This window comes from Corvus kubaryi, unplaced genomic scaffold, assembly GCF_017639235.1.
Source record: "Corvus kubaryi isolate FWS band 111438036 unplaced genomic scaffold, C.kubaryi_AGA036_p1.0 69, whole genome shotgun sequence".
Classification (NCBI taxonomy): domain Eukaryota; kingdom Metazoa; phylum Chordata; class Aves; order Passeriformes; family Corvidae; genus Corvus; species Corvus kubaryi.
The window spans coordinates 10,485,768-10,509,685 of NW_024582057.1; the positions used below are offsets into that span (position 1 = coordinate 10,485,768).

The 23,918-nt window shown below is 38.2% G+C and overlaps 1 protein-coding gene across 1 annotated transcript in view; it reads left to right on the forward strand.

Annotated features, from left to right (window-relative positions):
• Nucleotides 1–23,918, forward strand: part of PIGN (phosphatidylinositol glycan anchor biosynthesis class N) — a 105,471-nt gene that overhangs the window by 56,094 nt on the left and 25,459 nt on the right. The window contains exons 13-21 of the mRNA XM_042049014.1: nucleotides 2,046–2,124; nucleotides 5,681–5,863; nucleotides 9,092–9,228; nucleotides 10,242–10,341; nucleotides 10,453–10,545; nucleotides 11,894–11,985; nucleotides 13,681–13,792; nucleotides 17,899–18,007; nucleotides 21,541–21,643. Of these exons, the coding sequence (XP_041904948.1) occupies nucleotides 2,046–2,124; nucleotides 5,681–5,863; nucleotides 9,092–9,228; nucleotides 10,242–10,341; nucleotides 10,453–10,545; nucleotides 11,894–11,985; nucleotides 13,681–13,792; nucleotides 17,899–18,007; nucleotides 21,541–21,643 (1,008 nt within the window). The remainder of the gene's footprint in view (nucleotides 1–2,045; nucleotides 2,125–5,680; nucleotides 5,864–9,091; nucleotides 9,229–10,241; nucleotides 10,342–10,452; nucleotides 10,546–11,893; nucleotides 11,986–13,680; nucleotides 13,793–17,898; nucleotides 18,008–21,540; nucleotides 21,644–23,918) is intronic.

A 23,918-nucleotide genomic window follows, 5' to 3' on the forward strand; every position in this document is an offset into this window, starting at 1 on the left:
TGTACAGAGATCCTAGGTGCTGTCCTCTAAGAAGGAATAGGTGAAGACTATTGTTCATTAATAATATAATGATTCAGTGAGAATAAAAAGATAATAAGTGGGTTATAGCTAAATGACTAAAAATATGAAGTAAAATGTAATTTTGGCTTGGAAGATTTTGCATTGAATATGACAAGGATATAATTCACAGAAAACAGTATGGGTAAAACAATAAAAATGAGACAGGGAACATAGGAACGTCTTGAATGTGTTTAAGTCCTAAATAAAGCTTCTGAATATTTATTCCAGATTTTTTTTAATCTTTACCTAAAATCTAAGATATGTTTGGTTTTTTTTTTTTCCCCCTCCTCCTATTAATCTCCACACATGGTGAAACTCCCACCTTGGGTGGGTGTATTGCTCCCTTTCCTCTACCAGATGTAAGGTTGGCTTCCAGAGGCACATGTCATGAAGGTGCAGAAAACAACCAACATTCACTTTGCTATTTTTCAAGTCTGGTTTCTAAAATCCTTTGTTTCCCCTCAAAGTTAAGGTGATCAAACTTTTACCATGACCTTGTGACCATTTTTTTTCTCCCTTTTTCCTTTTCTATGGGACCTCTTTCTTCCTACTTGTTTATAGGTATCATCCTTCAATTCTTTTCTAGATTGAAAAGAGACAAACATTTTCTTAATACAGTTACTTACTCTTCTCAAAAGTAAGATCAGTTGCTGTTCCAATTATTCAGTGTTTTGGAAGATTCCTGCACAATACTACTGTGCTCTGAACTTAATGAAATAGCATCAAAATATACCAGGATGTTACTACTAATAAAAGTTCAGGTTGTTCAGGCACAGAATACGTGGAATATATTTCATGGTTCAAAGGATGATATGTATGTATTGCTGATGTATCAACTGCTGTATCAGCCTATCAACTGGGTTGTAGGCAAAAGTTATTCATAGCTGTTTGGGAGCTGCAGGAATGCAGCAGCTGCATAAAATCAAGACCTGCTCCCGTGGTTCAGCTGAGTGACCACCCAGGCAACTGCTGCTGATTTAAATGGTGGGAGTCACCTGATTTGCCACTGCCTGAAACATGAGTTTGGTGGTCCATCTATGAGGCATGTAAAGGAGCAGGTGTGGCAGAGAGAGGCATGCAATTGGGCCATCCTGTGCTGTGGATGCTGAGAGCTGGTGCTGTGCCTCTGCTGTGTTGTGGAAGGTGTGAAGGAAAACTGCTGTGTGCATTCACTGGCTGCAGAAAGCTGTGACCCGTGGTGGTTTGCCTGTGGTGTCTAGAGCAACAGTGACTGTGTTGTGGCTTATAACTTATGCAGGGTCAGCCTGGGATTCTCAGGCCTGCTGCTGTCCCTAAACTTGGGAAGAAAATGGTACAGGAGCAACAGGTCCTTCTCGCTTCATTTGATGGAGTTTGGTTGACTGGCTTATTTGTCCTTGTTACTACATTCTGTAAGGGAAGAATGGTAGCAATTGTTTAGGTTGATGATCAAATTCATTAAAATCAAAGAGATTTTTATCACTGACCTCAGTGTAGCCAGGTAACTGTGTTATCCCCTGCTCTGGGGACTCAGCTGATAGCTGCTTGTGTAACAGGAGACAAGGTCATACTTTCCAAAGAGATTGTTAGGCATCATCTACTGTTAGCGTGGAACCTAAGCAAATCATCCAGTGCTATCTTATAAACTGCTTACAGCCATATTCAAATCAGTTAAATTGCTTAATTTTTGTATGTGCCATGATTCTTGTCCAGACCAATGTTCAATAATAATGCACAAGGGAGATAATTTTCAGCAGATTAGATGGGATCAACTACATAAAAGAAATGTCTGTTAATGCAAAGATTTTGAGATCAGTTAAAAAGCAGCTGTGTTGACACGTGTGAAGATGAATGCAGAGGAATAGATTAGTCTCAATTACCTAATTGCTTCTAATGAAGTTCAGAATATTTTGGTTTCATTACAGACTAATTCTTCTAATTGCAAAGTTCTTCTTTTCATGAGCAGAAAAAATTAATCATTAATATCTCTTTATTTTGTTGTACAGACCTCTTTCTGATTCTGAACAGATCAACTTGTTAAAAAAAATAAGACTGTATATTCAGCAGCAGAAGTACGATGAAGCAGTAAGTCTGTTTTGGCTCTATGTAAATATTTTGTTTTCTTTGAATCAAAATGAACTGAGAAATAAAACTTTTTTCCTTCCTTATGATGCACCTCTCGTTGACTCAAAACCCCCATGGAAGTCTCCAAAATTTTGCATTTTGATATGAGTTATAATGAATAATACTGACCTACTGTATTTTTTTCTCATACTTCTTAAATTGTTTGTTGCCATTCTGTAATATAATGACACACAGTGTATGTTTTTATTTTCCACAGTAGAAAAGGGTAAATTGGGAGATAAACTGAGGAATGTAGTTCATGTTCACACTTCTTAGGCTGCTAGTTGCATAAAAAAAAGTGTGGTATCTTGCTTCATCACAGATCCTGCTTTTTTTGTTCTTTTACCTGAACCAACTGTTCATGGTTTCACTTTCACATTTCAGTGTGTCAGACTGGGAACCATACATAGAACCATGCTTCTCAGTTCCAGTATTACATTCCTAAGCACTTGCTAACACTCACTGTGTGACAGAGTACTCAGTGGGTGCAGGTTCACTGGTACTTGTATTCTGATGTTCACGGAAAGAATTTGTAGAGCTAAATTATACCAAGAAGTCTTTCATTTTAACCGTTTTTTTTCAATTTAATAGTTTTTGTTTGGTCATTGACTTCTGTGTTAAAAAGTACATGAAAATATTGAATATGTAAGATTATATTTAACCTGCCAGATGCATGGAAGAATTCCATTATGTGTTAGGGTTCAGTTCTTTTTTCCTAATATGATTCTTAGGGTAATAAATTACTATTTTATGCACAGGACAGCTAAATCTATTTTATTCTTATGCCTTTTTACTTGCTTTGTTGTAAAGTGGAAATAGTTCGTCTTAAATAAATGGATCTATTTTGCTGTGGGAGAAAGTTTTCTTTTTTGTTTCCTAATACTTCTACTTGGCTGTCACATTTACTTTTAGGAGACATTTTATACATTTCAGGAGTAGAACCTGCAATTTTGTCTTGTTGGTTATATGTAAATCTTACTCCTTGTTTGTTGGAGTGCTCCAGGGGTTTAAGTTCAGTCTTTGATCACTCACACATCAGACTTGTGCCTTGCCCTGGTTGTCCTCAGCATCCTGTATTGCAATGCAGAAAGATTGTTCCATTCCCAGAAGTTGGGGTGTGGATGATTCTTTGCCTGAACCCTGCAGCTCTTTGTATTGCAAATATGCACTCATAATTGTATAGAATAGATGTCATTTGGGGTGAGTTTGCCCACTGGCAGACTTGTGATCTCTTCAGTAGTTGCCGTACCTTTTTCTGTGTTTGTCATTTTTGAATCCCAACCGGATACCTGCACATATAAAAAACCTTCATTGTGTACGTTCAGCTGCTTCTTGTACTCTTCCAAATCACACAGATGAGCTTCCCGTCTTTGGGTAAATCACAGGGGTCAGCACACCCAAATGACACTCACGGTGGGAAAACCCATGGTCTTTATCATGGTGTCTCCCCAGTGGAGGCATGGAGTGAGGGGACCGGTGGTTAGACTGGTGTCATGGGTTAGCATAGCTCCAGAAGCGATTTTCTTGCCAGGAGGTGCTTACAGCTTCCTCTATGACCTGACAGAACCTATCAACTGGCTAGTTTGAATATTGACAGTTTTTTAATCCACTTAAAAAAAAGCTTGACATGCCTCTGTGGTCCGCATTTAAGAATGGACAAACCCCGGGAAAGCTCTCTCTTGCTTCCGGCCTTGGGACAGGTAACTGGCCTGGGCCTGTGCAGCCCAGCAGGGCCGGGACACAGCCATCCTGGAGCTGTGTGGCCCTGTTCCACCTGCAGCCCCCATGTCCCTGTTCCGTGCAGATGGCATGGGCTGGCTCTACACACCCCCCCCTCCAGTGTGGCTGAAGATTCAGCTGAAGCTGCTCAGCTGCCCAACAAAGATCATGTGGCCAACGGCGATAAGCGAATTCCAGCTGCAAGGCCCGGGTGAGATTAACCCTTTTAGTGCTCCAAAGTCAGTAAAGAAGGAAGAGCTGAAACCCTAAGGGAGGAGAAAGAGGAAATGCTTAGAAGCTGAAATTCTGTTGTAAAGCTATGGTGGTGATGGACTATGATATAACAGAGTACCCATTGTAATTTCATGAAAGCATGGGGCATAGAGCGTTCAAACTGTACTTGTGAGCAAAAGTACCTGTGCTGGAATAAGCAAATGCTGAAGCAGCTGTAATTTGATGAGAAGTTTGAACAGGGAGAGATGGAAGTGATGAGGACTCTTGCTCCAAATCGGAAGGAGAAGACCTCAGTTCCTAGAGATGCTCCCAGAGATAGTCCTAGAGATGAAGATGATGAGGATCCTTTTTCTCCCAGGGAAGGGGGAGTGCCTTTATTCCTAGAGATGAAGATGCTCCCAGAGATGGGTGAAGAGAACCTTTGTTTCTGAACAGCTCAACCTTTAAATGGTACCCCAGTAGCTCAAGATTGGACCCTTGAAAGCAGTTGTGGGGAAAGCTGCGAGTTGTGGGAAGGGACTCTCACATGCGAGCAGAGAACCAACCTGGGCGGCTGTCTCGCTGTAATACTGAGCCATGAGAGAACTTCTTGTGGAGAGGTCTCCATAGCATGAGCAAGAGAGACTCCTCTCCCTAAGTGAACTGAACAGGGTTATTGTGGAAGTGGTAAACTGACTGAAAATCTCAAGGGTTGTCTTTTTACATTGTCAGTGGGAGAAGGGAGAAAGGTGAGGGGAGGAGAAGTGTTCTGAAGGTGTGGTATGATTTTTTTTTTTCTTTCTTTTAGGTCTGTTAATAAACTTCTTTATATTCTTTTAAGTTTTGTGCCTGCTTTGCTTTCTCCTAATTCTTATCTCACAGAAGGTAAATAAGTAAGTAATGAGTATTTTGGACCAAACCACTACACTTGGTGTTTCTGCCCGATTTACGAACTGAACCTGCTACAACTGGGTACAACCCTTTTTGTTTCCAAGTGATTTATGTCCTGAGAGCTACAAGCAGATGCTCTGTGAATGAATCTGGGACTGCAGTTTAGTCTCTGAATTCACCAATGGTTCTTGCAGTATCAGGCTTTACTGAAGTGGAGGACATCAAACCCCAGGCAGGGAATGCTTCAGGCTGTGGAGAGTGACCATGTTTCAGTTGCATCCATAATCCTTCTCCTATGTAAATGTGCCTTCAGAAGCATGTGACTGTTTTTTAAGGGGGTAACTTACACTGGAATATATACAGTCAAATGCTTGTGGGAAAACAAAATGGCATGCTTGTTAATAGGTGGTGTTCAAGGTGTGCTGTCTGTGTAGCTTTCACCATCTAATGACTGTCATGGCCAGGGAGGATGGTGAAGGAGCCAGGTGATGGTTGAATTGATATCCAGCAGGAGTCCCAAGCAGTGTGTACTCCAGCAGTTGGTGCTGGCCAAAACACTATACCTGAGCATGGAGAGGACACATGTGCCAAGAGTGGTGGAGCTGCTTGAACTCCAGTTGCTGTCAGGTTAATTTGTGGAATGGGAAGCTCACACTCTTCTAATATGTTGCTTAAATGTTTTGTCTGCCTCCAGGTAGCCCTGTGCAAAACCCTGATTAACCTTGCTTTGGAAGGCTTGTCTTACTACCATAAGTATGATAGATTATTCCTGGGTCTAAGTATTGCAGTGGGTTTTGTGGGCTGGACAACTTACGTGATTCTGGTCATTATCAAGGCCCACACCAATTTGACCAAGACTGTCCCAACTAATGAAAAGGTAGGTTGGAAGCATTCAATTATTTTTTTCTATCAGTTTTCAGTATTATATGTGTGCTAAGTGACTCTGTGCAGGATAAATTGCACACCTTACACTTCTTTTGTAAGGTGTTGAGTTTTCCAGCTACTGTAATCCTGTGTAGTGTTGCTGCTAAATCCATTGATTAGGATCAGTATTCCTAAACTGCGTAAGTCTGAGTATGCAGTACTGTGCTTCTTCAGTTTTTCTTCCTGCAGCTGTCCATTTGAGATGCTAATGCAAGTGTAAGCAAACATAGTGATTTAAAACTATTAAAGGGTCTGTCTTTAAACCGGGTTTGATTTTCCCAGGTTTAATTTTCAGCATCAACAGCACTCTGTTATAATAATAATTGTTTAGAAGAATACAGAATACAGCCTTCCAGTTTCATTGATGTTCTTCACTGTAAGGCCAAAAAAACCCCAGCACGTAAATTATTTTGTTCCTGCCCTCTTTGGCAATTTTACATCTGTTCTCAGAAACTGTGCAGTCCAATCGTGGCATTTTTAAAATGTATAGCCTGCTTTGATAGAAGGTGAGCTGTTGTTTCACAGATTGGTGTGCTCTCTTGATCTTTGTGATCTGCAAGTGTGCAGCAGAAGACATGAAAGATGAAGGAAGCTCTTTTTGACAAGATTATTATGGTTTGATTTTTCACAAAGTATAAAATCCTATGAACTTAATTTCTTTTCAGTCATTCATCAGGGAAAGAGACCTCAAAAAGGTGAATAGGCAAAAAGCTAGCATTTCACTAGAGAAGGATTAAAGCCTGCAGGGGAGGGAAAATTCTCCCAAACTTCAAGAATTTGTTCAGAATAGAAGGAATTGTTTCATTTTGTAATGTAGGTGAAAATGAGCGCTCACTTAGCATCTTTATTGCCTTCAATATAATATGCTGAGAAGATTCCTATCATGCTGTCTTGAGGTTTTTACTACTGGCTGAAATGAGATAGTCTTGACCTTTAATGAAAATGCTCAAACAAAATTAAAATGGAAAATATTCATAAGTGCTGTACTGTGTGATTTAGGTTTTCTTTCATCAAATAACTGAGGAGATAATTCAGGATGCATGTTATGTTAGATACAAACAAAATAATTACAATAAATAGACTGAGTATCAGGAATATTAATAACTACATTAAGGAAAAAATTTGCATTCTTAGTTGACGTAGATTTAGTTTGGTATATTGATTTTACTAGTTGAAGGCAGATTTTATGCTAGTGACACTGGCAGAAAAAAAATCGGTTTCTTAGTTCTTTGTTGATAGAATTTCTCTTCCCTCAGTTTTCATAAGAGGCCCTTTTCTGTAGAAACCTTTTTAGTGTTCCTAAATACTTGGAGAATCACAAAGCGAGGCTAATGCTTCATAGACAGAAGTTATTTGGTTTATAGCTTATATTGGAGCAACTTAAAGAAATTTGCAGAGAGTAATCTACCACTGACAAATAGCCTCCTGCAAAGCACCACCTTTTAAAATCAAGGAGCCTCTGAGTAATGGAACTGCATATCCTGTATATCTTTAAAAGTTTTTGTTTCTTACGCTGAGTATGGAAAAAAAAGCAGGTTTTTTTTCTTTTGGTATAGAATGTTGTTTTGCCTAGCAAGAAGCATAACCTTTTAATCTATTTTAAACATTTACAGAAATGCAAATCTGGTTTCCATTTTCAATGCATGACTGACTATATTGGACTCTATAATATTTATGTCGCTATATGGAATAAAATGTTGATTGTGTGTGTTTACTTATTCAGTGATAAATTATATTGTGTGCATATCATATATATACATATTCATTCTGTCTATATGTCAGCAAATGTAAAATTTAAAACTAATAAAATTGCCCTAGGTCAGCTTTCTATATGACATATCCTTTCTTAGTCTAATGGCATATCTTAGCAAAAATTCTATTTTAAAAATCATTTAGAACTTGCATTTGCTGTCAGTTTAGATCAAGGCAGTTGTACATCAGTTACAGGGAGGGCGAGCCAGAAAAGATGTTAATCCATCTAGGTGAACTGCTACCTGATTGTCTCTCCTTCTCAGCATATTTAATGTAGTTGTGTATCTGTCTACTTAACTCTTTCAAAAAATTAGCATTTGTGCAGAAGAAAACAGTGTCTTCATCATTACCTACACTAAAAGCTGCCTTTGCTATATCCAGTTGTAATACATACAGATTAAATTGTTTATTTAAAACTTGTACATAATCTTCCCTTACCAGTAATTCTTCTGATATCTGAATGTCCTTGCATAAGGAAGAATAGTTCAATGACCAGATAAAAGGCAGATGCAGAATGACTGTTTAATGCTTCTCTTTGCACAAAAAAGAGATGCTATCTGATGATTTAGGACTGACCTGCCTGTCTGAGATAACCCATTTTAAAATTTTTCTTCTTTCTTTGATGTTTCTCCTTAAGAGTGCTCTCAGTCTGAGACCATGTTTCTTTGAGTACATAACATTCTAATCCCATACCGAATTTCTTTTACTAAGAAAAGCCCAAAGCAGGAGCTGTAGGTTAGGATTAAATATAATAACAGTTGTAGCTATGTTACCTTTTAGTGCTGTGCAACACTAGTCCTCTGTTGTATTTTGAAATTGTGGGTTCTTTGAGCAAGGCAGTTTCTCCTGTGGAAGATTGGTCACAATCCTCCTTTTGTATCTGTTCCTAGATCCTGAATAGTTGTGGTTTTTTTCTGGTAGGAGTTAATGCTTAATATTTTAGTTTAATTACTTCTCTTACAAATGTCTCAAGCAGGAGGAGGAAATATGCTGATGGAATTTCATTAAATGCTTTGACTGTAAGGCTATGAACTTGAACTGAATAGGTTATATTCTGGTTTTAGAATCTAAACTTCAGAGTTCTTTTTCCCAAAACCCTTAGCATCTCTAACTTCAGATGGATTTCAAGTGTCCATTAAACATTGCATATATTGTGTTCCAGATTGTACAAGTATGCCTTTTGCATGCAGATTTTACTGCAGGACCTTATGAAGAGACACATTTACAATTAGATCTTCAAACCTTACTGTTGTTTTTTTTAATCTGACTGACAACTTTGTCTAGAGTTGTGTAGAGACACATGGCAGCTTGTGTGGCTGTGTTAAAATAGCATTTGTTTTACTGTGTAACTAACAAATGGAAAATAGTGTGTAGTTTAAAACATGTTATTCCTGTTTCAAGAATGTTTGTCCAAACATTTGTTTTTCAGAAATCTACTGTACTCTTCTACAGTTTTGCCTCTGCTGGAATGATAATAGCTTTTTTTCTGTTGATTCAAACATGTCCTTGGACATACTATGTATACTGTCTCTTGCCAGTGCCAGTATGGTATGCAGTTTTGAGAGAGTAAGTAAAGAATGCAATTTATTACTGCTGTTATAAGACCAGGTTTGGACTTCCTTTTTGTAGAGAATTAAATTTTTCCCATAAATTTGGGAGAAAAAAGTTAGATACAATTTTATTAAACCTCCTTTAGTGTTTCCTGAGACATTCCAAAGGACTCTGGTTTATATTTCAGTTGACATAATGAGTAGTGTCCAAACAGACTGATACAGTTGCCAATTCTAGAAGATATCTTTTCTATTAGCAAAAATAAAATAAACTATTTCCATGAAAAAAAATTTCAGTACTCTCATAGCTGTTGCAAAAGAGTGCTAAAATCTTTGCAAATACCTGTAGCAGCTGACTTACTTTGCAAAATGATCCTGCAAAGTGTCAAGTGTGCTGAGCACCAGCTACTTTTGGAGAACACATGTTAGTCATGTTGAGGAATGTGCTCCCATATTGAAATATATTTGTCTTGTTTGGGTCTCCTTTTACTTCAGGCCCAAAAATACTTGTTATCTTCTGATTCTATTTACTTTCCTGATCTACTGGCAATTTGTAGATACCAACTCAGTATTATTCAGAGAAAATGAGACCAACTGCAGTTAGATAATGAGCTGTCTCATAAAGCACAGGAAAAGCTAACAGGGAAGGTTTTTCTCTCTATAAAGCTTCTGAATGTTTCATCAGTTATGACAGACATTAAGCACAACATAAACCAAAAATACTCATATACTCAGAGTCAGTTGGGGTAGTGAATAATCTGAAGCTTGTCCAAACACTGGCGAAGATGTGCCAAATATGGGAGGAAAAAAGCTGGAGGGTTTTGTTGTAGATTTTCTATCGAGTAAAACTGGGGAGAATGATCATCTGGCCATCACGCATGGGGTCTGGGCAGGACCAGCAATACCTCTAACTTTTTTTGTGTTCTGACCCCATCCTTGCCCTGTAAAGGTAAAATTCTATGTTATTTCTGTGTTTTTTTTTTTTTTTTTTTTTTAATAAATGTTATCTTGTTCCATCATTTTGAACAGAATTCCCGTTATTCAAGACCTTGCCACAAATGTTTTGTCACTTCATATGGGTCAATCTATAGGATTCCTCTTGGTTTGTATACTGGGAATTGAAATACTAGTAAGTATTTTATCCTTATGTATCAACAAGGTATCTCATTGCTAATATTCTACCTCTTTGAGGAGTTAATGTGTTTGATTTTCAGTCCCTTCTTGAATTTTTTTAAATTAGGTCTTCAGCTTTTTCTACCGCTCTGCACTCACCATTGGCCTTCTTGTCTTTGCTGGCTGGCCAGTGATCACACAGCTGTGGATTCAAGCTAAGGTATTGTATTGCTTTGCTCAAGGTTTTAAATGGTGAACAGCTGGACTGCATCTTAGGATGTTGGGAATGCTTTGGAATGCTGCTTTGAATTCCTTTTCAGTTATGCTCTTTTCCCAATCTCTGTCATGAGCAGCATGTAGCAAAGCAAGGGAATTTAGTATGATCTGGCTAGATCTGTTATGCAATGTAAGAGTGCTTAAGAGTTTTGAGGTAGCTATGAGTTAGCTATCAGTTTTCTGTTGTTGATCACTAAAAAATGCTTGACTCAATCATATGAAATGCACACCATTTATCAAACTGTTGCAGTGACTATGGTGTTGACATGTACGATTGGTGAAAGTGTCACCATTTAACTAATATGATCATTTATTAGAAAAAATATTGAAGATAACTGAAAGGCAGTTGTCAATTCATTATTGTCTAATCAGCTGGGACACACTGTTCCTCAGGGGCAGCTTTCTGTATTGTTTTTCTTAAGAAAAACCCTCAGTTTTCATGAAGTGGCATGAAATTTAATTTAAGATACATTTCTTCCATTAATTGATTCCAACATCTCTTATTTCAGGGCATACCTAAAACCTAGGGTCCTGGGATAGAGAAAAGGAGTCAAATTGCTAAGTCTTGCTCTCTAAGAGCTGTCAAGATGGAGGCTTGTATTTGTTAATTTACAATTTTTTTGTTCTAGTTGAGTAATCGAGTAACTTGTCTTCAAGCTGGATATACACAGATGATGTTTTGTAGCATAAAATTTCCTTTCAGGAATATTAATTTGACTTGAACTTGAAAACTTAAAATGATACAGCTCTTAATGTTTTTAGTTAAATAAAACACCTGGGATAGGGTTTTTTTTCTTCCTAGCAAAGAGTTTAGAGAACTACTTAGATGATTATGGTGGCTAAATCAAATGGCACATAGATGCAAAGACTGGATAATGTTACCATATTCTCAGAATATTCTCTCTCAATGCTGACTAATTAACTGCTGCAACCTTCTGAGAATATTAGTTTTATGCCTTCCTTCTATAAGGTCAATTGACAGATTTCTGGTGCCTGCAATGTGTGTGAAGGCCACGCTTTGAGAAGGTGCTTGTAAGTGTAAACTTAGCTTTAATTATCATTGTCTTTGATGGGATTTTGACAGCTATGTAAATGAAATTCTTTTCTGTGTTAAATTGAAGTGCTGTAATACCAATGACCCTGTGCTCTTTTTTTTTTTTTTTAGCTAATTTTACTCCTGGGTCATGCAGGGTCTTTGCTCATGGGAGATGCTAGTAGCTATTAGTAGTTCCCTGAAGTATTTCTTTATGATTAGACAATTGTCTGTCCACATGACCTCCTTCTTCTTTTAGACAAAAGCATTGATCTGGACTCTCCTGTGTGTGCTCCTGGCAGTATTTCCGTTAATGCCTGTTGTAGGAAGAGAACCAAACATTCCTCTGGTGTAAGAATCTCATCTTGTTCTTTAAATTTTTTATTTCCTCTTTGATTCAAAATTTAGGCTGCCTTTTGGTATGTGTGAGGAATTGTATTATTGAAATCTGGCTGAGACAGGAATTGAAATTCAGAATTTAAATAACATGATTATATAGACCTCAGTTATTCACTAATGAGAATGAAAATAGACTTCTAATTCTTTTGCCATATCCATTTGGTCTTTGTGTTATTCTGTAATTTCTTGTCAAGGGAAACATTTCTCATAATACAAAATTTGCAAATTTTACAGGAAAATAGAGGTGATCATTAAAGGGGAAGCTTCAGTGGGGTGCAAATATGGTAAACAGCACTATGATCCATGAATAAGAATTCAGTCAAAAGCAATATACTTTTGACAGCATCTTTCAGAATTTATCCATGCAATTTTGAATAATCTGTCTTTGAATAGCACTCTGTACTAATGAGATATTCAAGGAAATAAAACAAACAGGATAGGCAGAACTCTCTTCTTCCTCAGTGTCTTCTGTGTCTCTTCTTTGTCCACTTCTGCATCTCTGTCCTGAGTCTTCCTTTCTGGTATTGCTTGTCTGATTTTCTACAGTTGTTGATTTGCATTGTTTTTCTAGTACATCTTTGTTATCTGTCACTCTCCTCTTGTGAGCCACTCTTTGGTCATAGGAGCGTTCTCTCATATCTGGATGCAATCCAGGTGGCTGGCCTGAAGGGTTAGGCTTGTGGTCTCATTGTAGTTACTGCAGAAAGAGTGAATTTACCCTAGACTGTGATGGTACCGTGCCTCAGCAGAGCCAGGGTGCTTGATCCTCAGTGAAATACGGGATTTAAGCAGTAATATGTGATTGCAGGTAGAATTGAGAGCCCAGATATTTCCAAGATTATTGGCATTCTGCCTCAATATTTTCTACTGTGTTTTAAATCTGTCTGTTGAAAACCCTTCTTAGTCTTGATCCTTGGGCACATTAGAAATATTCAGCACAGATTTGCTTGGATTATATTACTGCCTCTCAGCTGTATGTACACCTGTATGTATTTCTGCTGGTCCCAACTGAGGTTTTTCTATTCTTTAGAATGTATGTGCACAGCTCAGAAATCAAAATGGAATTAAATTACCATCAGATCTTCCTCTCTGACACTTCTTTATATTCACCTTGCCCAGGCTGTACATCTTTCTGTTTATTCTTCTGATGAAACATTTTACCTTTGAAACACTGTGTTTATCTGAAACTTTTCAAGGGAGTTTTGAAGCTGGAAAGACTTGAAGCAGCAATTAAAAATATATGTATATGTGACACGTCAGGATGTTGAAGATAAATTGGTGCTGGAGGAGAAGATACAAGAAGGAAAAATCAGAATCCCAGTGAGAAATAGGTGCTTCTGTTTTTGAGCAGTGGCACTATCTGTCAAGTCAGGGCTTTTCAGTACATTAATAAAACTTGTATGGTAGGAGCAGGGAGCTCCTGACTCAGCTCAGTCATAAAAAGGAAACACAGGGGTGAAAGCAGGATTAGATGATCCAGGAGGAACCTGGAGACACTGAATATTCAGGATAGATTAGGAAAGCCAAAGTGCTTCTGGGGTTGAATCTGGTGTGGGATATCAAGTGCAACAAGACAGCATACAGCAGCAAAAGACATTTTTGATGATATTTTCTGGAATTTTATTGTTCTTTTGTTTGTTTTTGCAGAATAGCAGCTGGTTTGCTGACCCTCTTGATATCTTTCTTCTCATTGGCATCTCTTTGTAAAAGTGAAAATAAGTACAGAGATAATGAAGATCTGAAAGTATATTTTTATCAGGTCAGTTGTTACTTTTCAGTAATTCTGTATGTTAGAGGGTTTTTATGTGCAAATTTTTACTTTCTAAGAACATGTTTCAACCAAGGCCACGATTTTCAAGACGAAAATGGCTGTTCCTAAGAGTTTTCTCCTTGGCTGTTTCAAGAGGACCATGTGCACGTATTTAAACATAGTCATGCTGTGTTCCCAAAAGCCCATCCTGTGCATAATTATATTGATTGATAAATAGATGTGCATATAGATTTTGATGCTCCGTGTGGAGAGTTTGAGAGTTTGTCCTACTTTTGGTCGGTGTACATGGCTTCCAAAGACCTTTTCAGTAGTTGCATGTGCACACTGAGGACAGGCTTGCTGGTTCAGGAGGCTGAACTAGTTCCAGTTTCTGGCTGTAGAAAAACAATGTGAGACTGATACTGAGCTGGTTTTCTGTGGGTTAAGTCTTTTTTCAGGTGAATTATAGCTTCATGAAATAGGTAGGTGTTTTTCATACTAGGAGCTAATTAAGTTCTAGAGAGCTTTAAAATTCTAATAATACCTTGCATGTCTGTTGTCTTTTGTTATTTTTTTTTCCCCTCAACTTATTACAAGATACTGGTTTTATTTCAGGACCAGCTTTATTGGTTATGATTTAGTGTGTGCTGGCGTTTCTTGCTGAGCAAAGCAATGCACTCATTCTATCTGTGATTTAGGTATGGAGCTCAAATTGGTTGAAAGGAGGAAGGAAAAGAGTAATGGATGCTTAAAATGGCTTTACCTGAGCATGAACACATGTAAAATTTGGTGGTTATGTCTCTTACTTTTTTCAGCCTACATGTGGAAAAGAGATGTCAGTTCCTTTCCTAAGCATTTAGAACATAAATTTCCAGCATACACTCAGCAATTGATTTCTTGCTGGAATGCCTGAAAAAAGCTTACACTGGATGGGGGAGTGAGGGACCAGCTCAGCAGGTGGCTGGCCAACCCAACTCACCACACAACTGCTGCAGCATCTCATGATGATGAAAAAATAGGTCCATAGTAAAAAAGTAATGCCAGAGTATTCTTGAGCAAACTTAGAGAATCAGGAAATCCACTCACAGAGTGCTACTTAATTAGATGAAGATGTTCTGCCTGCTTATTCGGGAAGTAACATCTTCATTTTCCTCCCAACTTTTAAGAAGATCATAAAGTTCCTGAAATTGCCTCTTAATCAGAAGATATTTTACAATAGTGACATCTAATTACTAGTCTCTCATTAGATTTTTGTTTTGGTACCTTAATTGGGAATGGAAAATATGGGATCCACCATTCACATTCTGGGTAAGGGAAGGATTGGGAAGTGATATTATTCAGATGTAGAGGAAGAAAAGGACATTACAGAGGCATTATATGTGTTTCTAAATAAATATCTTGTTTTGAGGTTAGGTTACATTTAGCGGCTTTGAAACATACAGGAATACAAAAGGAAAATGCTTGTCAGAATACTAGTATTTCTAGGCAATGGAATTCCCTAATTCTACTTTTATATTTTCCTTTGAGTTGGACTTCTCAGTGGGAACAGGAAGCGGTAATCTTCAAAAATGCTCATTGGGAGCATTTTGAAATCCTGAGTTTTGATTTACAGCTCCCAGACAGTTTTAAAGGTGAGATGAATCCCCTAGTCAGGGGAAAATACCTATTTTTTAGTGGCAAACGGTGATCAGGCCACTGAAATTCAAATAGGTAAGCACACTCAATCAGGTTCCTTCTCTGCATCTGCCAAGGGATTTCTTAAAAGTAGGTTTTTCAGGTGCCCCATAGGTGGTGTTTGGAGGCAGTCATCAAAGGTTATGCTTTCCTGTGATAACACTGTTACTTAATGTTTGGGGTTGCTGATGAGTTAAACCTGAGCCAACCTAAACAGTTCTTTAACTCTATGATCTCTGAGAGGTCATTAAGGCTTCAGTAATGATGAAAACAGGAGTCATTCATAATCCATCAGCTAGACTGCTGCAGTGTTTACTGTATAACTTCATTTTTGCTGGAGAGAGCACCAGTTTCTCTTTGCCATCAGTTTCACAGGTGATGTCCAGTTTTTGCCACAGTACTGAAATCATGCTGTTTTCATTGGTTGATAATGTTGCACCAAGTTATTATTCTCAGGAGGTTTGGACTTCCTGTGGGTCCAAGGTGGTCAGTTTATTAGTCTCCTCCTCTAAATTAGAATTATAGAACAATTTTGCTTGGAAAAGACCTGTGAGATCAAGTCCAGCCATTAACCTAACACCAAGACCACCACTGAACCATGTTCCTAAGTGCAACATCTACATGTCTTCTAAAATAGGAGAAGTAAACAGTAGGAATCCATGTCATAGTGATGGAACCAGGGGACAGGAAGGGTGTTTTCAACCAGCCTTGTGCCCAGCTGAGGACGCTGTTTCTCCTGCCATTCTCCCTATGGGTTGTTATGATGGTTGATGCTTAGGGCTCCCAGCCAGAGCTGCAGGCAGTGTCAGGACTGCAGGTGTCACCCTTGGTTTCTTCTTTCTAGCTGTGACTTGCAGGTATGTTTGTCTGAGACCTGCTCTTAAGATGTTCAAGAGTTATTTCTGAGCATCAGAGAAGGTTGTGAAGGATGAAGGGAGACAGGTTCTTAGCTGGAGACCTCTGTGTGCACCTCCAAGTTTCTTCTGCTCTGTCCTGGAGATGTTGGTGGAAGCCAAGAGCTGTCTGAACTTAGTTAAATGGCAAACACAGATTCTAACAAAAGCACGTGCTGAGCCCTTCCCTGGACACTGGCATAGATCTAGCAGCAGTACGTTGTGCTTACTAATGTTGCCAGGACAAGTCTTCCAAGGTAAAGGTTATATTATGGAGGGTGGCACAAAGTCAGTGCAAAGGGACTTCACCAGTGCCTAAGGGATATCAGAGGGATTAGCAGAACTCATGACACTAAAAAGAACTTGATAAGATATATCAAAGGGGAGAGATCTGACCTGAATACAGCAAAAGTGTCCAAAGTAAACACCAGAGGTCTAAAGGGTCCAATTCCCTGAGCTTTTGGATGCCTAATGTTTTGACCTCGGTTGTTGATGTCACAAAGAAATACGAGGTACATGTTCTTATGGCCTGAAATTAAATAGAAGCAGCAGATACTGAGCACCTGTGAAACTTGCCAAAAAAGAATGCTGATGCTAAATGTATCCTCTGGGCTGATCCCACTAGGTAGCACTGCGTCTAGCAGGGAAATAGCAGCTATTCATATGGTAAAAAGTGATAGATGTGAACAGTGTAGCTGCTGTGCACTAAAAAAGCCACAACAGCAATTACATCTTGTAATGCAGTTTTAAAGCACGTTTGCAAAGTACTGTGCATGCTTGATTTGCCTTTTAGTGGAACTGCAGAGTTGTGAATAAATAGCAGTAATTGAAAACTTGGCTCAAGTGTTTTCTTGGATAATTGTCACCTTTCAAAAATTACTGACTCATGGGGTAATTTTCATAAGGTTTTTTGCATGTACTTGATGACTGAATGGTGTCTCTTGAATTAGTCAAAGAAAAAAATACCTCTCCAGCTTCTCTGCTTCTGCAAGGCAGAGGGCTCTGCTTGAGGTGGTTCAGTCAGTTTAATTGGGGGGAAAAAACCCAACAACTTCTTTCCATCTCTTAAAATCCACCTCCAATTTCTTCTGCTTCTTCTTACAGGAGCCTTCCCCTTTGCCCTTACCCAATTCTGCAGCAAAGCCAAAGGCTCTGCTTGTTCTTTGTGGCTGCTGTTTGAGGACGAGTGCACCTTGAAGGGCTGGGGGCGTGTTTTCTGTGGTTTGCATGTGTGTTTAAGTAGTTACTCTTGACAAAGAGTATATCATGTCAAATCAGTGATCCAGGTCACTTGTGTATGCTACTTTAAAATAGCACAAGTAAATAATAAGAATACTAATAAAAAGTAATTTAGACAGAAGCTTTAAAAAGCTGGTAATTGTAAATTATAAAAAATCATAAATTTTTGACGCTATATATTTGACTTCCTGTTCTTATGGTGATTCAGATGAGGTGTTATGCAACTCTAAAGCATATTTACATCTTTAGTATGGGATGGCAGAGATCCATACATGAATTTTGTTTCATTGTCTGATTTCTTCTTTCTAGATGTTCAGTGTTGCACTTTCAACATATGTTGTGAGCAGTACCCATAACAGTCTTAAGAACAAACAGGGATTGCCTGTAATGAATCAAATTATTAGCTGGATGACTCTAGGTAAGAAAATCTTCCCTCTCAAACTTTTATGCCTGCAGTTTGTGGAGTCTGAGGTTGGGTGGGGGGTGATGTCACTTTTTCATTAGCATCTTACTTTCCTTTATCTGACTGCTGATAGTTCTTCTGTATGTCTGCTTTCCTAAGTGAGTTTTTTTGAGAAATGTGTTAGTCTTCTAAAATATTATTCCTTTTTAAGTTTGTGATAAAATGCAAATACCTTTGATTTACAACCAGCTTTGTCTTTTATTTTGGGTGTTCTGAATATTTTGAAGACCCCTTTTAGGGGTATAATGGCATAAATTCCCCTTTTGTTTCACTTGGAGTCAGATATGGGTGATCTGAGATGTTCTACAAGCAGTCCGGTTGAGCATAGGGAAATGACCAAAGGTTGTTGCTGTAATTCAGTGTAAACTTGAAGCTGCATCTGATGGCAGAGAACCTTGGGGTGTAGGAGTGATTTTGAGAGCTGCCTTGCAAAATACCTGTGAAATAATGATGATAGTATATTTTTGATATCTGTTAGCATCTAATTACTAAAGAAAAAAGCAATTTACAAGTCTGAATTTTTCACCACTCAAAAAATCATTGTGTGATTAAACAGAGCAAATGGAATTGTTACTGGAGTTCTGGAATGCAGTGAAGGAATGCCTTTCATATTTTTATGTAGAAAATAATTTCTATAGGTCTCCATAAGAAAATGTTAAGCACTGTTTATCCCTGAGTGATTTGAAATGTGGCGTTTGTTTTAGAGCTAAACATATCCCATGCAAAGTTTGATAGCAGCTTTTTGCTACAGGCCAAGATCAGGAATTTAAGCATAACTTAATGAAAGAACTGTGGTGCATTTTACCTACTTGCTGGTTGTCTTGTACATTCCTGTACTGGTGACATTGTTTTAACTTAAGCAGATCTTGTCAGTTTTAGCAATCCTGCTTCTGTTTGAGCAAATGGATTCAAGATGAAGTTCAGTGATTGTGATCAGTGTGTGTGTGAGCAATGCTTTCTTAGTAATGTAGCTTTCTTTGGAGCATTTGTCTTTCCATCATGCTCCACTAACTCTTTGTAGCCTGCTAAGCTAAATGGGGATCTCTGTGTGGATGAATTTCTTGCAGTTGTAAAGTCAATGAAATCGATGAAGTCCTGCTTGGCTTACTGGAGCAGGAATTGAGTGTAAAGGTTATATTTCTCTCCTGTGTAAGGATGAAAGAGAAACATTTTTCATCTAAGAGATGATTCAGGCAGTCAGAGAGGTTTAGAGTTATGAGGAAAAAGTATATTAGAAATTCTCTTTGTTGTGGGTGATGATAAAAATAAAGCTAACAGTGAAGTAAACTGTAGGTACTCAAAATGTTTACTTGCTGCCACAGTAGTATTGAATATTTTAGCAAAGTCTTTCAGACTGGAAGTAATCATTCTAAGTGAATATGATATACAAGGTAGGAGCTTTGTGTACTTGCTGAAATTGCTCTCCATAATTAAACACAGAAGGAAGCAGGTAAAACACCAAGGCATCCAACATGTCCTCAGTACTCCTCTTGGAGAGAAATGCCTTGTCATTACCATAACCACAACTAGCACCTGCCTTGTTGCCAGTGTGTACCAGATGGGACACACCATAAGAATTAAGGCACCAAACTCATTGTAGTTTTTCCAGGTTGATGGGATTACAGGTGGCCCAACTCCTCTTTAGCTTTTTCCTTAGTTGTAGAAGAATGGCACTGTTACTGAACTCTCAATTTGCATGTCTCTGTGTATTTATAGACCCAGAAACACACAGTTATCAGTATTTGTTCATAATAATACTGATTTATTATTGTGTCAGGATGCTAATAATACTTCTGAAATTTTCTAGGGAATTTTTGCACCCTTCCTAGCTATTTATTCTGATTAATATGAAGCCTAACTGTTTAAATTTTAACTTTGACCTAATTTTTTTTTTTTTTTTTTGAGAAAGGCGGCCGTTTGGGGAACCAGGCAAATGAATTAGTGATGGCTGGGTTCCTGCAGGCCTGTGTCCAACCGGCTTTAGCTGTTAGACTGTATGGTTCATTCAGTGTACTTAACTAAAAACATAAAGGCAAAACCAGGAGGTGTAACATTAATTCAACTGCTTCCCATGTCCTTCAGAACCATCTTAATATTAGCAGATATTTCTAAATGAATGTATATTATGTCTTAAAATTTTCACCTGTGGAAATTTATTGTAGCAACCTGCCAAATTTTGAGGAATTTGGTGTCACAGCTGTGTACTGGGGTCATATACAGACGTTTGTTTAGGTCAGCCAGAAATGTGCAGATCTTTTTAGGATTAATATCTGATGTATCACACCAGAGATGGAAGAGAAAGATTAATTATCATCTACCAGCCACTCATCTGTTCTCATCTATGATTGTACTCAGAGTGATACACATCTGATATGTTGAGTGTAATTCACAGAGGCCAGTTGCCATGCTGAATTTATTTCCAGCTGTTCTGACTTGCAGTGAGGTCCCTGGAGTTCCTCCTTGAATTGGGCCTTCTTGGAGCCCCTTGAAGTCACTTACTCTGTAATTGTAGCAGTGGCCAAGGCTGAAAGCCAGGAAATAAAACACACTGACTTAGGACATAGAAACCTCCTCACCTCTTTCACTGATGTGTTTACTATAAATACTAATGTATACAATGATGATAATCACAAGCGAGTACTTCCCATGTCTTATAGTTTTGTGTTCTTAGAGTGATGATTAATTTTGACTTACTGTTGATGCAGCCTTTGAATGATTCAGTAATGTGAAGTTACTATACTGCAACAAAGTATGTTGCAGTATAGTATGAATGTTATTTGTCAGCATACTTTTTTATAAACATGCAATTTTCATACGAATTTAAAAAATCAGGTTTAAAGATTAAATCAGAGCAATGCTTTTCCTTCTCCCTTTCCCATCTTTAAGCCTTGGCCATCTTTCCTATTTTTCTTCCTCTTACTCACTTTTGCAGTAGCCCTAATTGAATTACAAAGGTTAGAAGGTCAGGTTGGATGGGGCTCTGAGCAACCTGGTCCCAGTGGAAGGTATCCCTGACCATGGTAAGGGGGTTGGAACTAGGTTATCTTTAAGGTCCCTTCCAACCCAAGCCTTTCTGTGGTTCTAGTACAGTGGAGCAGTGGCTTTGTCACTGCAGTCTTTGAGCTGCCAGGGGTCCTCAGGGCCATGGTAAGTAGTTCTCAGAGTAGTATTAAACAGTCAGGTTTGACTGGGGTTTAGGGTAGTGCTTCTGCATCACCTTGAAGACTTACTAACATCAGTTCATGAGAAATTACAAAGGCTGTGATGTAGAAAGACAGGGAATTAAAATGATACAGAACTGAAATTACTTTTGATGAATGTGAAACATTCCAAACACTGGATTTTCTTTAGCAAAAGTAACTTGGGTCATGTATGATCTGTATTGAATTTCTGTACATAAAATGTCAAGATTTGAGGAAAGTTATCTTGTTATTGAGTATGAAATGTTTTGCATGATGTGACTGATGGATCTCTTCTTATTATTGCAGTTTCTTCCCCAGTGTTGCTGCTACTGAGCCCCACGTTTCTCTTTCAGAGACTGTTCAGCATATTGCTCTCCCTGATGTCCACCTACCTACTCTTCAGCACAGGGTACTTCATTCTTACTCTGTTTGGGTTGGTTTTACTTATGAAAATCCAGGGCTATATGTGAAACTGCTTCATCTCATGCACATTTCTATTAAAGGTGTAACACGTGCTTCCAGCATTTATCTCCTTGTTTAGTTTACTAAATAAAATTTCAGGGGAACTTTCATGTTCCTCCTTGCATTATAAACATTAGTTTGTTGACATTCCTTTCAGCTAGTCAAGGCAGTGGCTGGAAAGGTGTGTGTTCAAACAACCTTGCACCAAAATAAGAAAGTTTGGTTTAATTTATGCCATTTGTTGTTTTGATGTGTGCTTTTTTGCAAACAAAAGGAAATAGCTTCTCTCCCAGCTGCTCAGCACTGGTGTCTAGTTATGGCTTAAATGATGTATGCCAGGAAACAGGTAGTCCTAAAATGAGGGAAAATTTTATTCTGAGAGATTTTTGTGGAAGTAATTTTTTTTTTTAAAGGGATGTTGTTCCCCCTAAAGACCAGGCCTTTCTTCTTTTTGGATAAAAGTCAATTTCTCTGATGTTTTAAATGAAGAAAACACTGTGTCAGCCAACCCTTTCTTTTTTTTTCAGACTTGGTAGCTCTTAAGAGCATAATTAATGGGGAGTATAAGAACTGTTCTTTCTGCCTCCCCTCCCACTTATTCTCTGAATTTAATTACACTGGAAAATTAAGTGGAATAAAACATCTTGCAGCAGACATTTTACAATAGCTGTCTCCTGTGGATACTCTCATTTTAGTTGAAGCATCTCCTTTTTTTTTCTAATCTTCTGCATCCTCTTTCTCCCACTTCCCCATTAAGACTTTGATCCTAATGTTGCTCCTGACTGCACACCTGTTCTTACATTCAACCTTCTTAGCCTGTGCTGGCTACTGGATAAAGCATGAATGTTGTTCTCTCTGAGGCTGGCAATCTCCCTCTTTGTATTTTGGCCCTGCACCAGACCATGTAAATGCTGACAGCTCTCTGCTGTCTTCCTACAATGTCCAAATAGACCCAAAAAATTTGGAACAGTTCTTAAAAAAGAAAACAAAACCCAAGGCACTGGTGCCAACAGTGTCCAGTGTTTCTCTCCTCAGTGCACTCTTATACCATGTCCTGATAACCCAGCACATAGCCTGGGTAATTGCAGCACCTCTCTAGGGGTAGTTAAGTGGAAGTACTGAAGCCAGCTGAAGAGCATTGCATACAACCACTTGTCAACAGCTCAGCTGAAGGCATTTAATCTGTAGGCAAGTGTAGACCATTGTAAGGGTTGTAGTGTTTCTATTAGTGACAACACAATTGTTTTGTCTTCATGTTTAGCTGCCTGTCATTCAGATAATTAAAGTGGAAATGTCTACTCAAAATTTTTTGTTCCAATTTGAAACTGCTTTGTAGCCCAATGGAAACAATACCAAGATTAACTGCAATGATTTCCTTATTTTTTAAACAAACAGGTGTGTGTCTAAGAAGGAAAAAGTAAAAAGAAAAACATTTACAATCTTGTCAGGACCAGTATTATAGTCAGTGACAGTATTATAATTTTATCCTGAAAGAAAAAAACACAGGAGGTACCATGAAGTGCAACTGGAGAAACTGAGTATTATGCAGTTTCAATTTATACCTTTATGTTATCTTGGGGTCTTAATCTCTCACATAAGTACACTCATACTTTGGAATTTGAGTGCTGTAGGAGCCAGAAGTACTCCTCAGAGGTTGAGAGTGTAACTAGAACAGCTTAGTGGCCATGGTTAGAGTGTGACTTGATGCTGCTATTGTGAAGGATTGGAATACAGTGAAGAAAAGAACATTTCACTGAAGTAAAATGTAATGCTCTTTTTATTATACAGATGTCTCTTTCCTGAGAGCCAAACTGAGGTCACCATAATGAGTTTGTGTGATCAGGTCCTACAGAGACAATCTCTAGTTGCTGTTTAAGTTGGACTGTAACCCCTCAGTTCCAAGTCATTCTCATTAAAAAATTTCTCATTTTGCAGAAAATGAATGTCAAATATGTTTCTTTTTTTCCTGTTTCTTTCAACTTTATTCCAGTTTTGTTAAAATTAAGGAAGGTACTCATGCAACATTGTGGCAGCCATTAAACAAAAAAATGCAAAACATGACAAAGCTGAATCAATCTCTGCTTCTCCTACTTTTGCCATTTGACTACTGTATGGCTTTAAAATTCAGCCAACTGTGGGTACTCAGAAATGGGGAGAGAAGGGGGAGAATGCCACTAGGTCTTGGTATATCCTTTGTGTGAAGAAAGAAGAAACATGTCAGC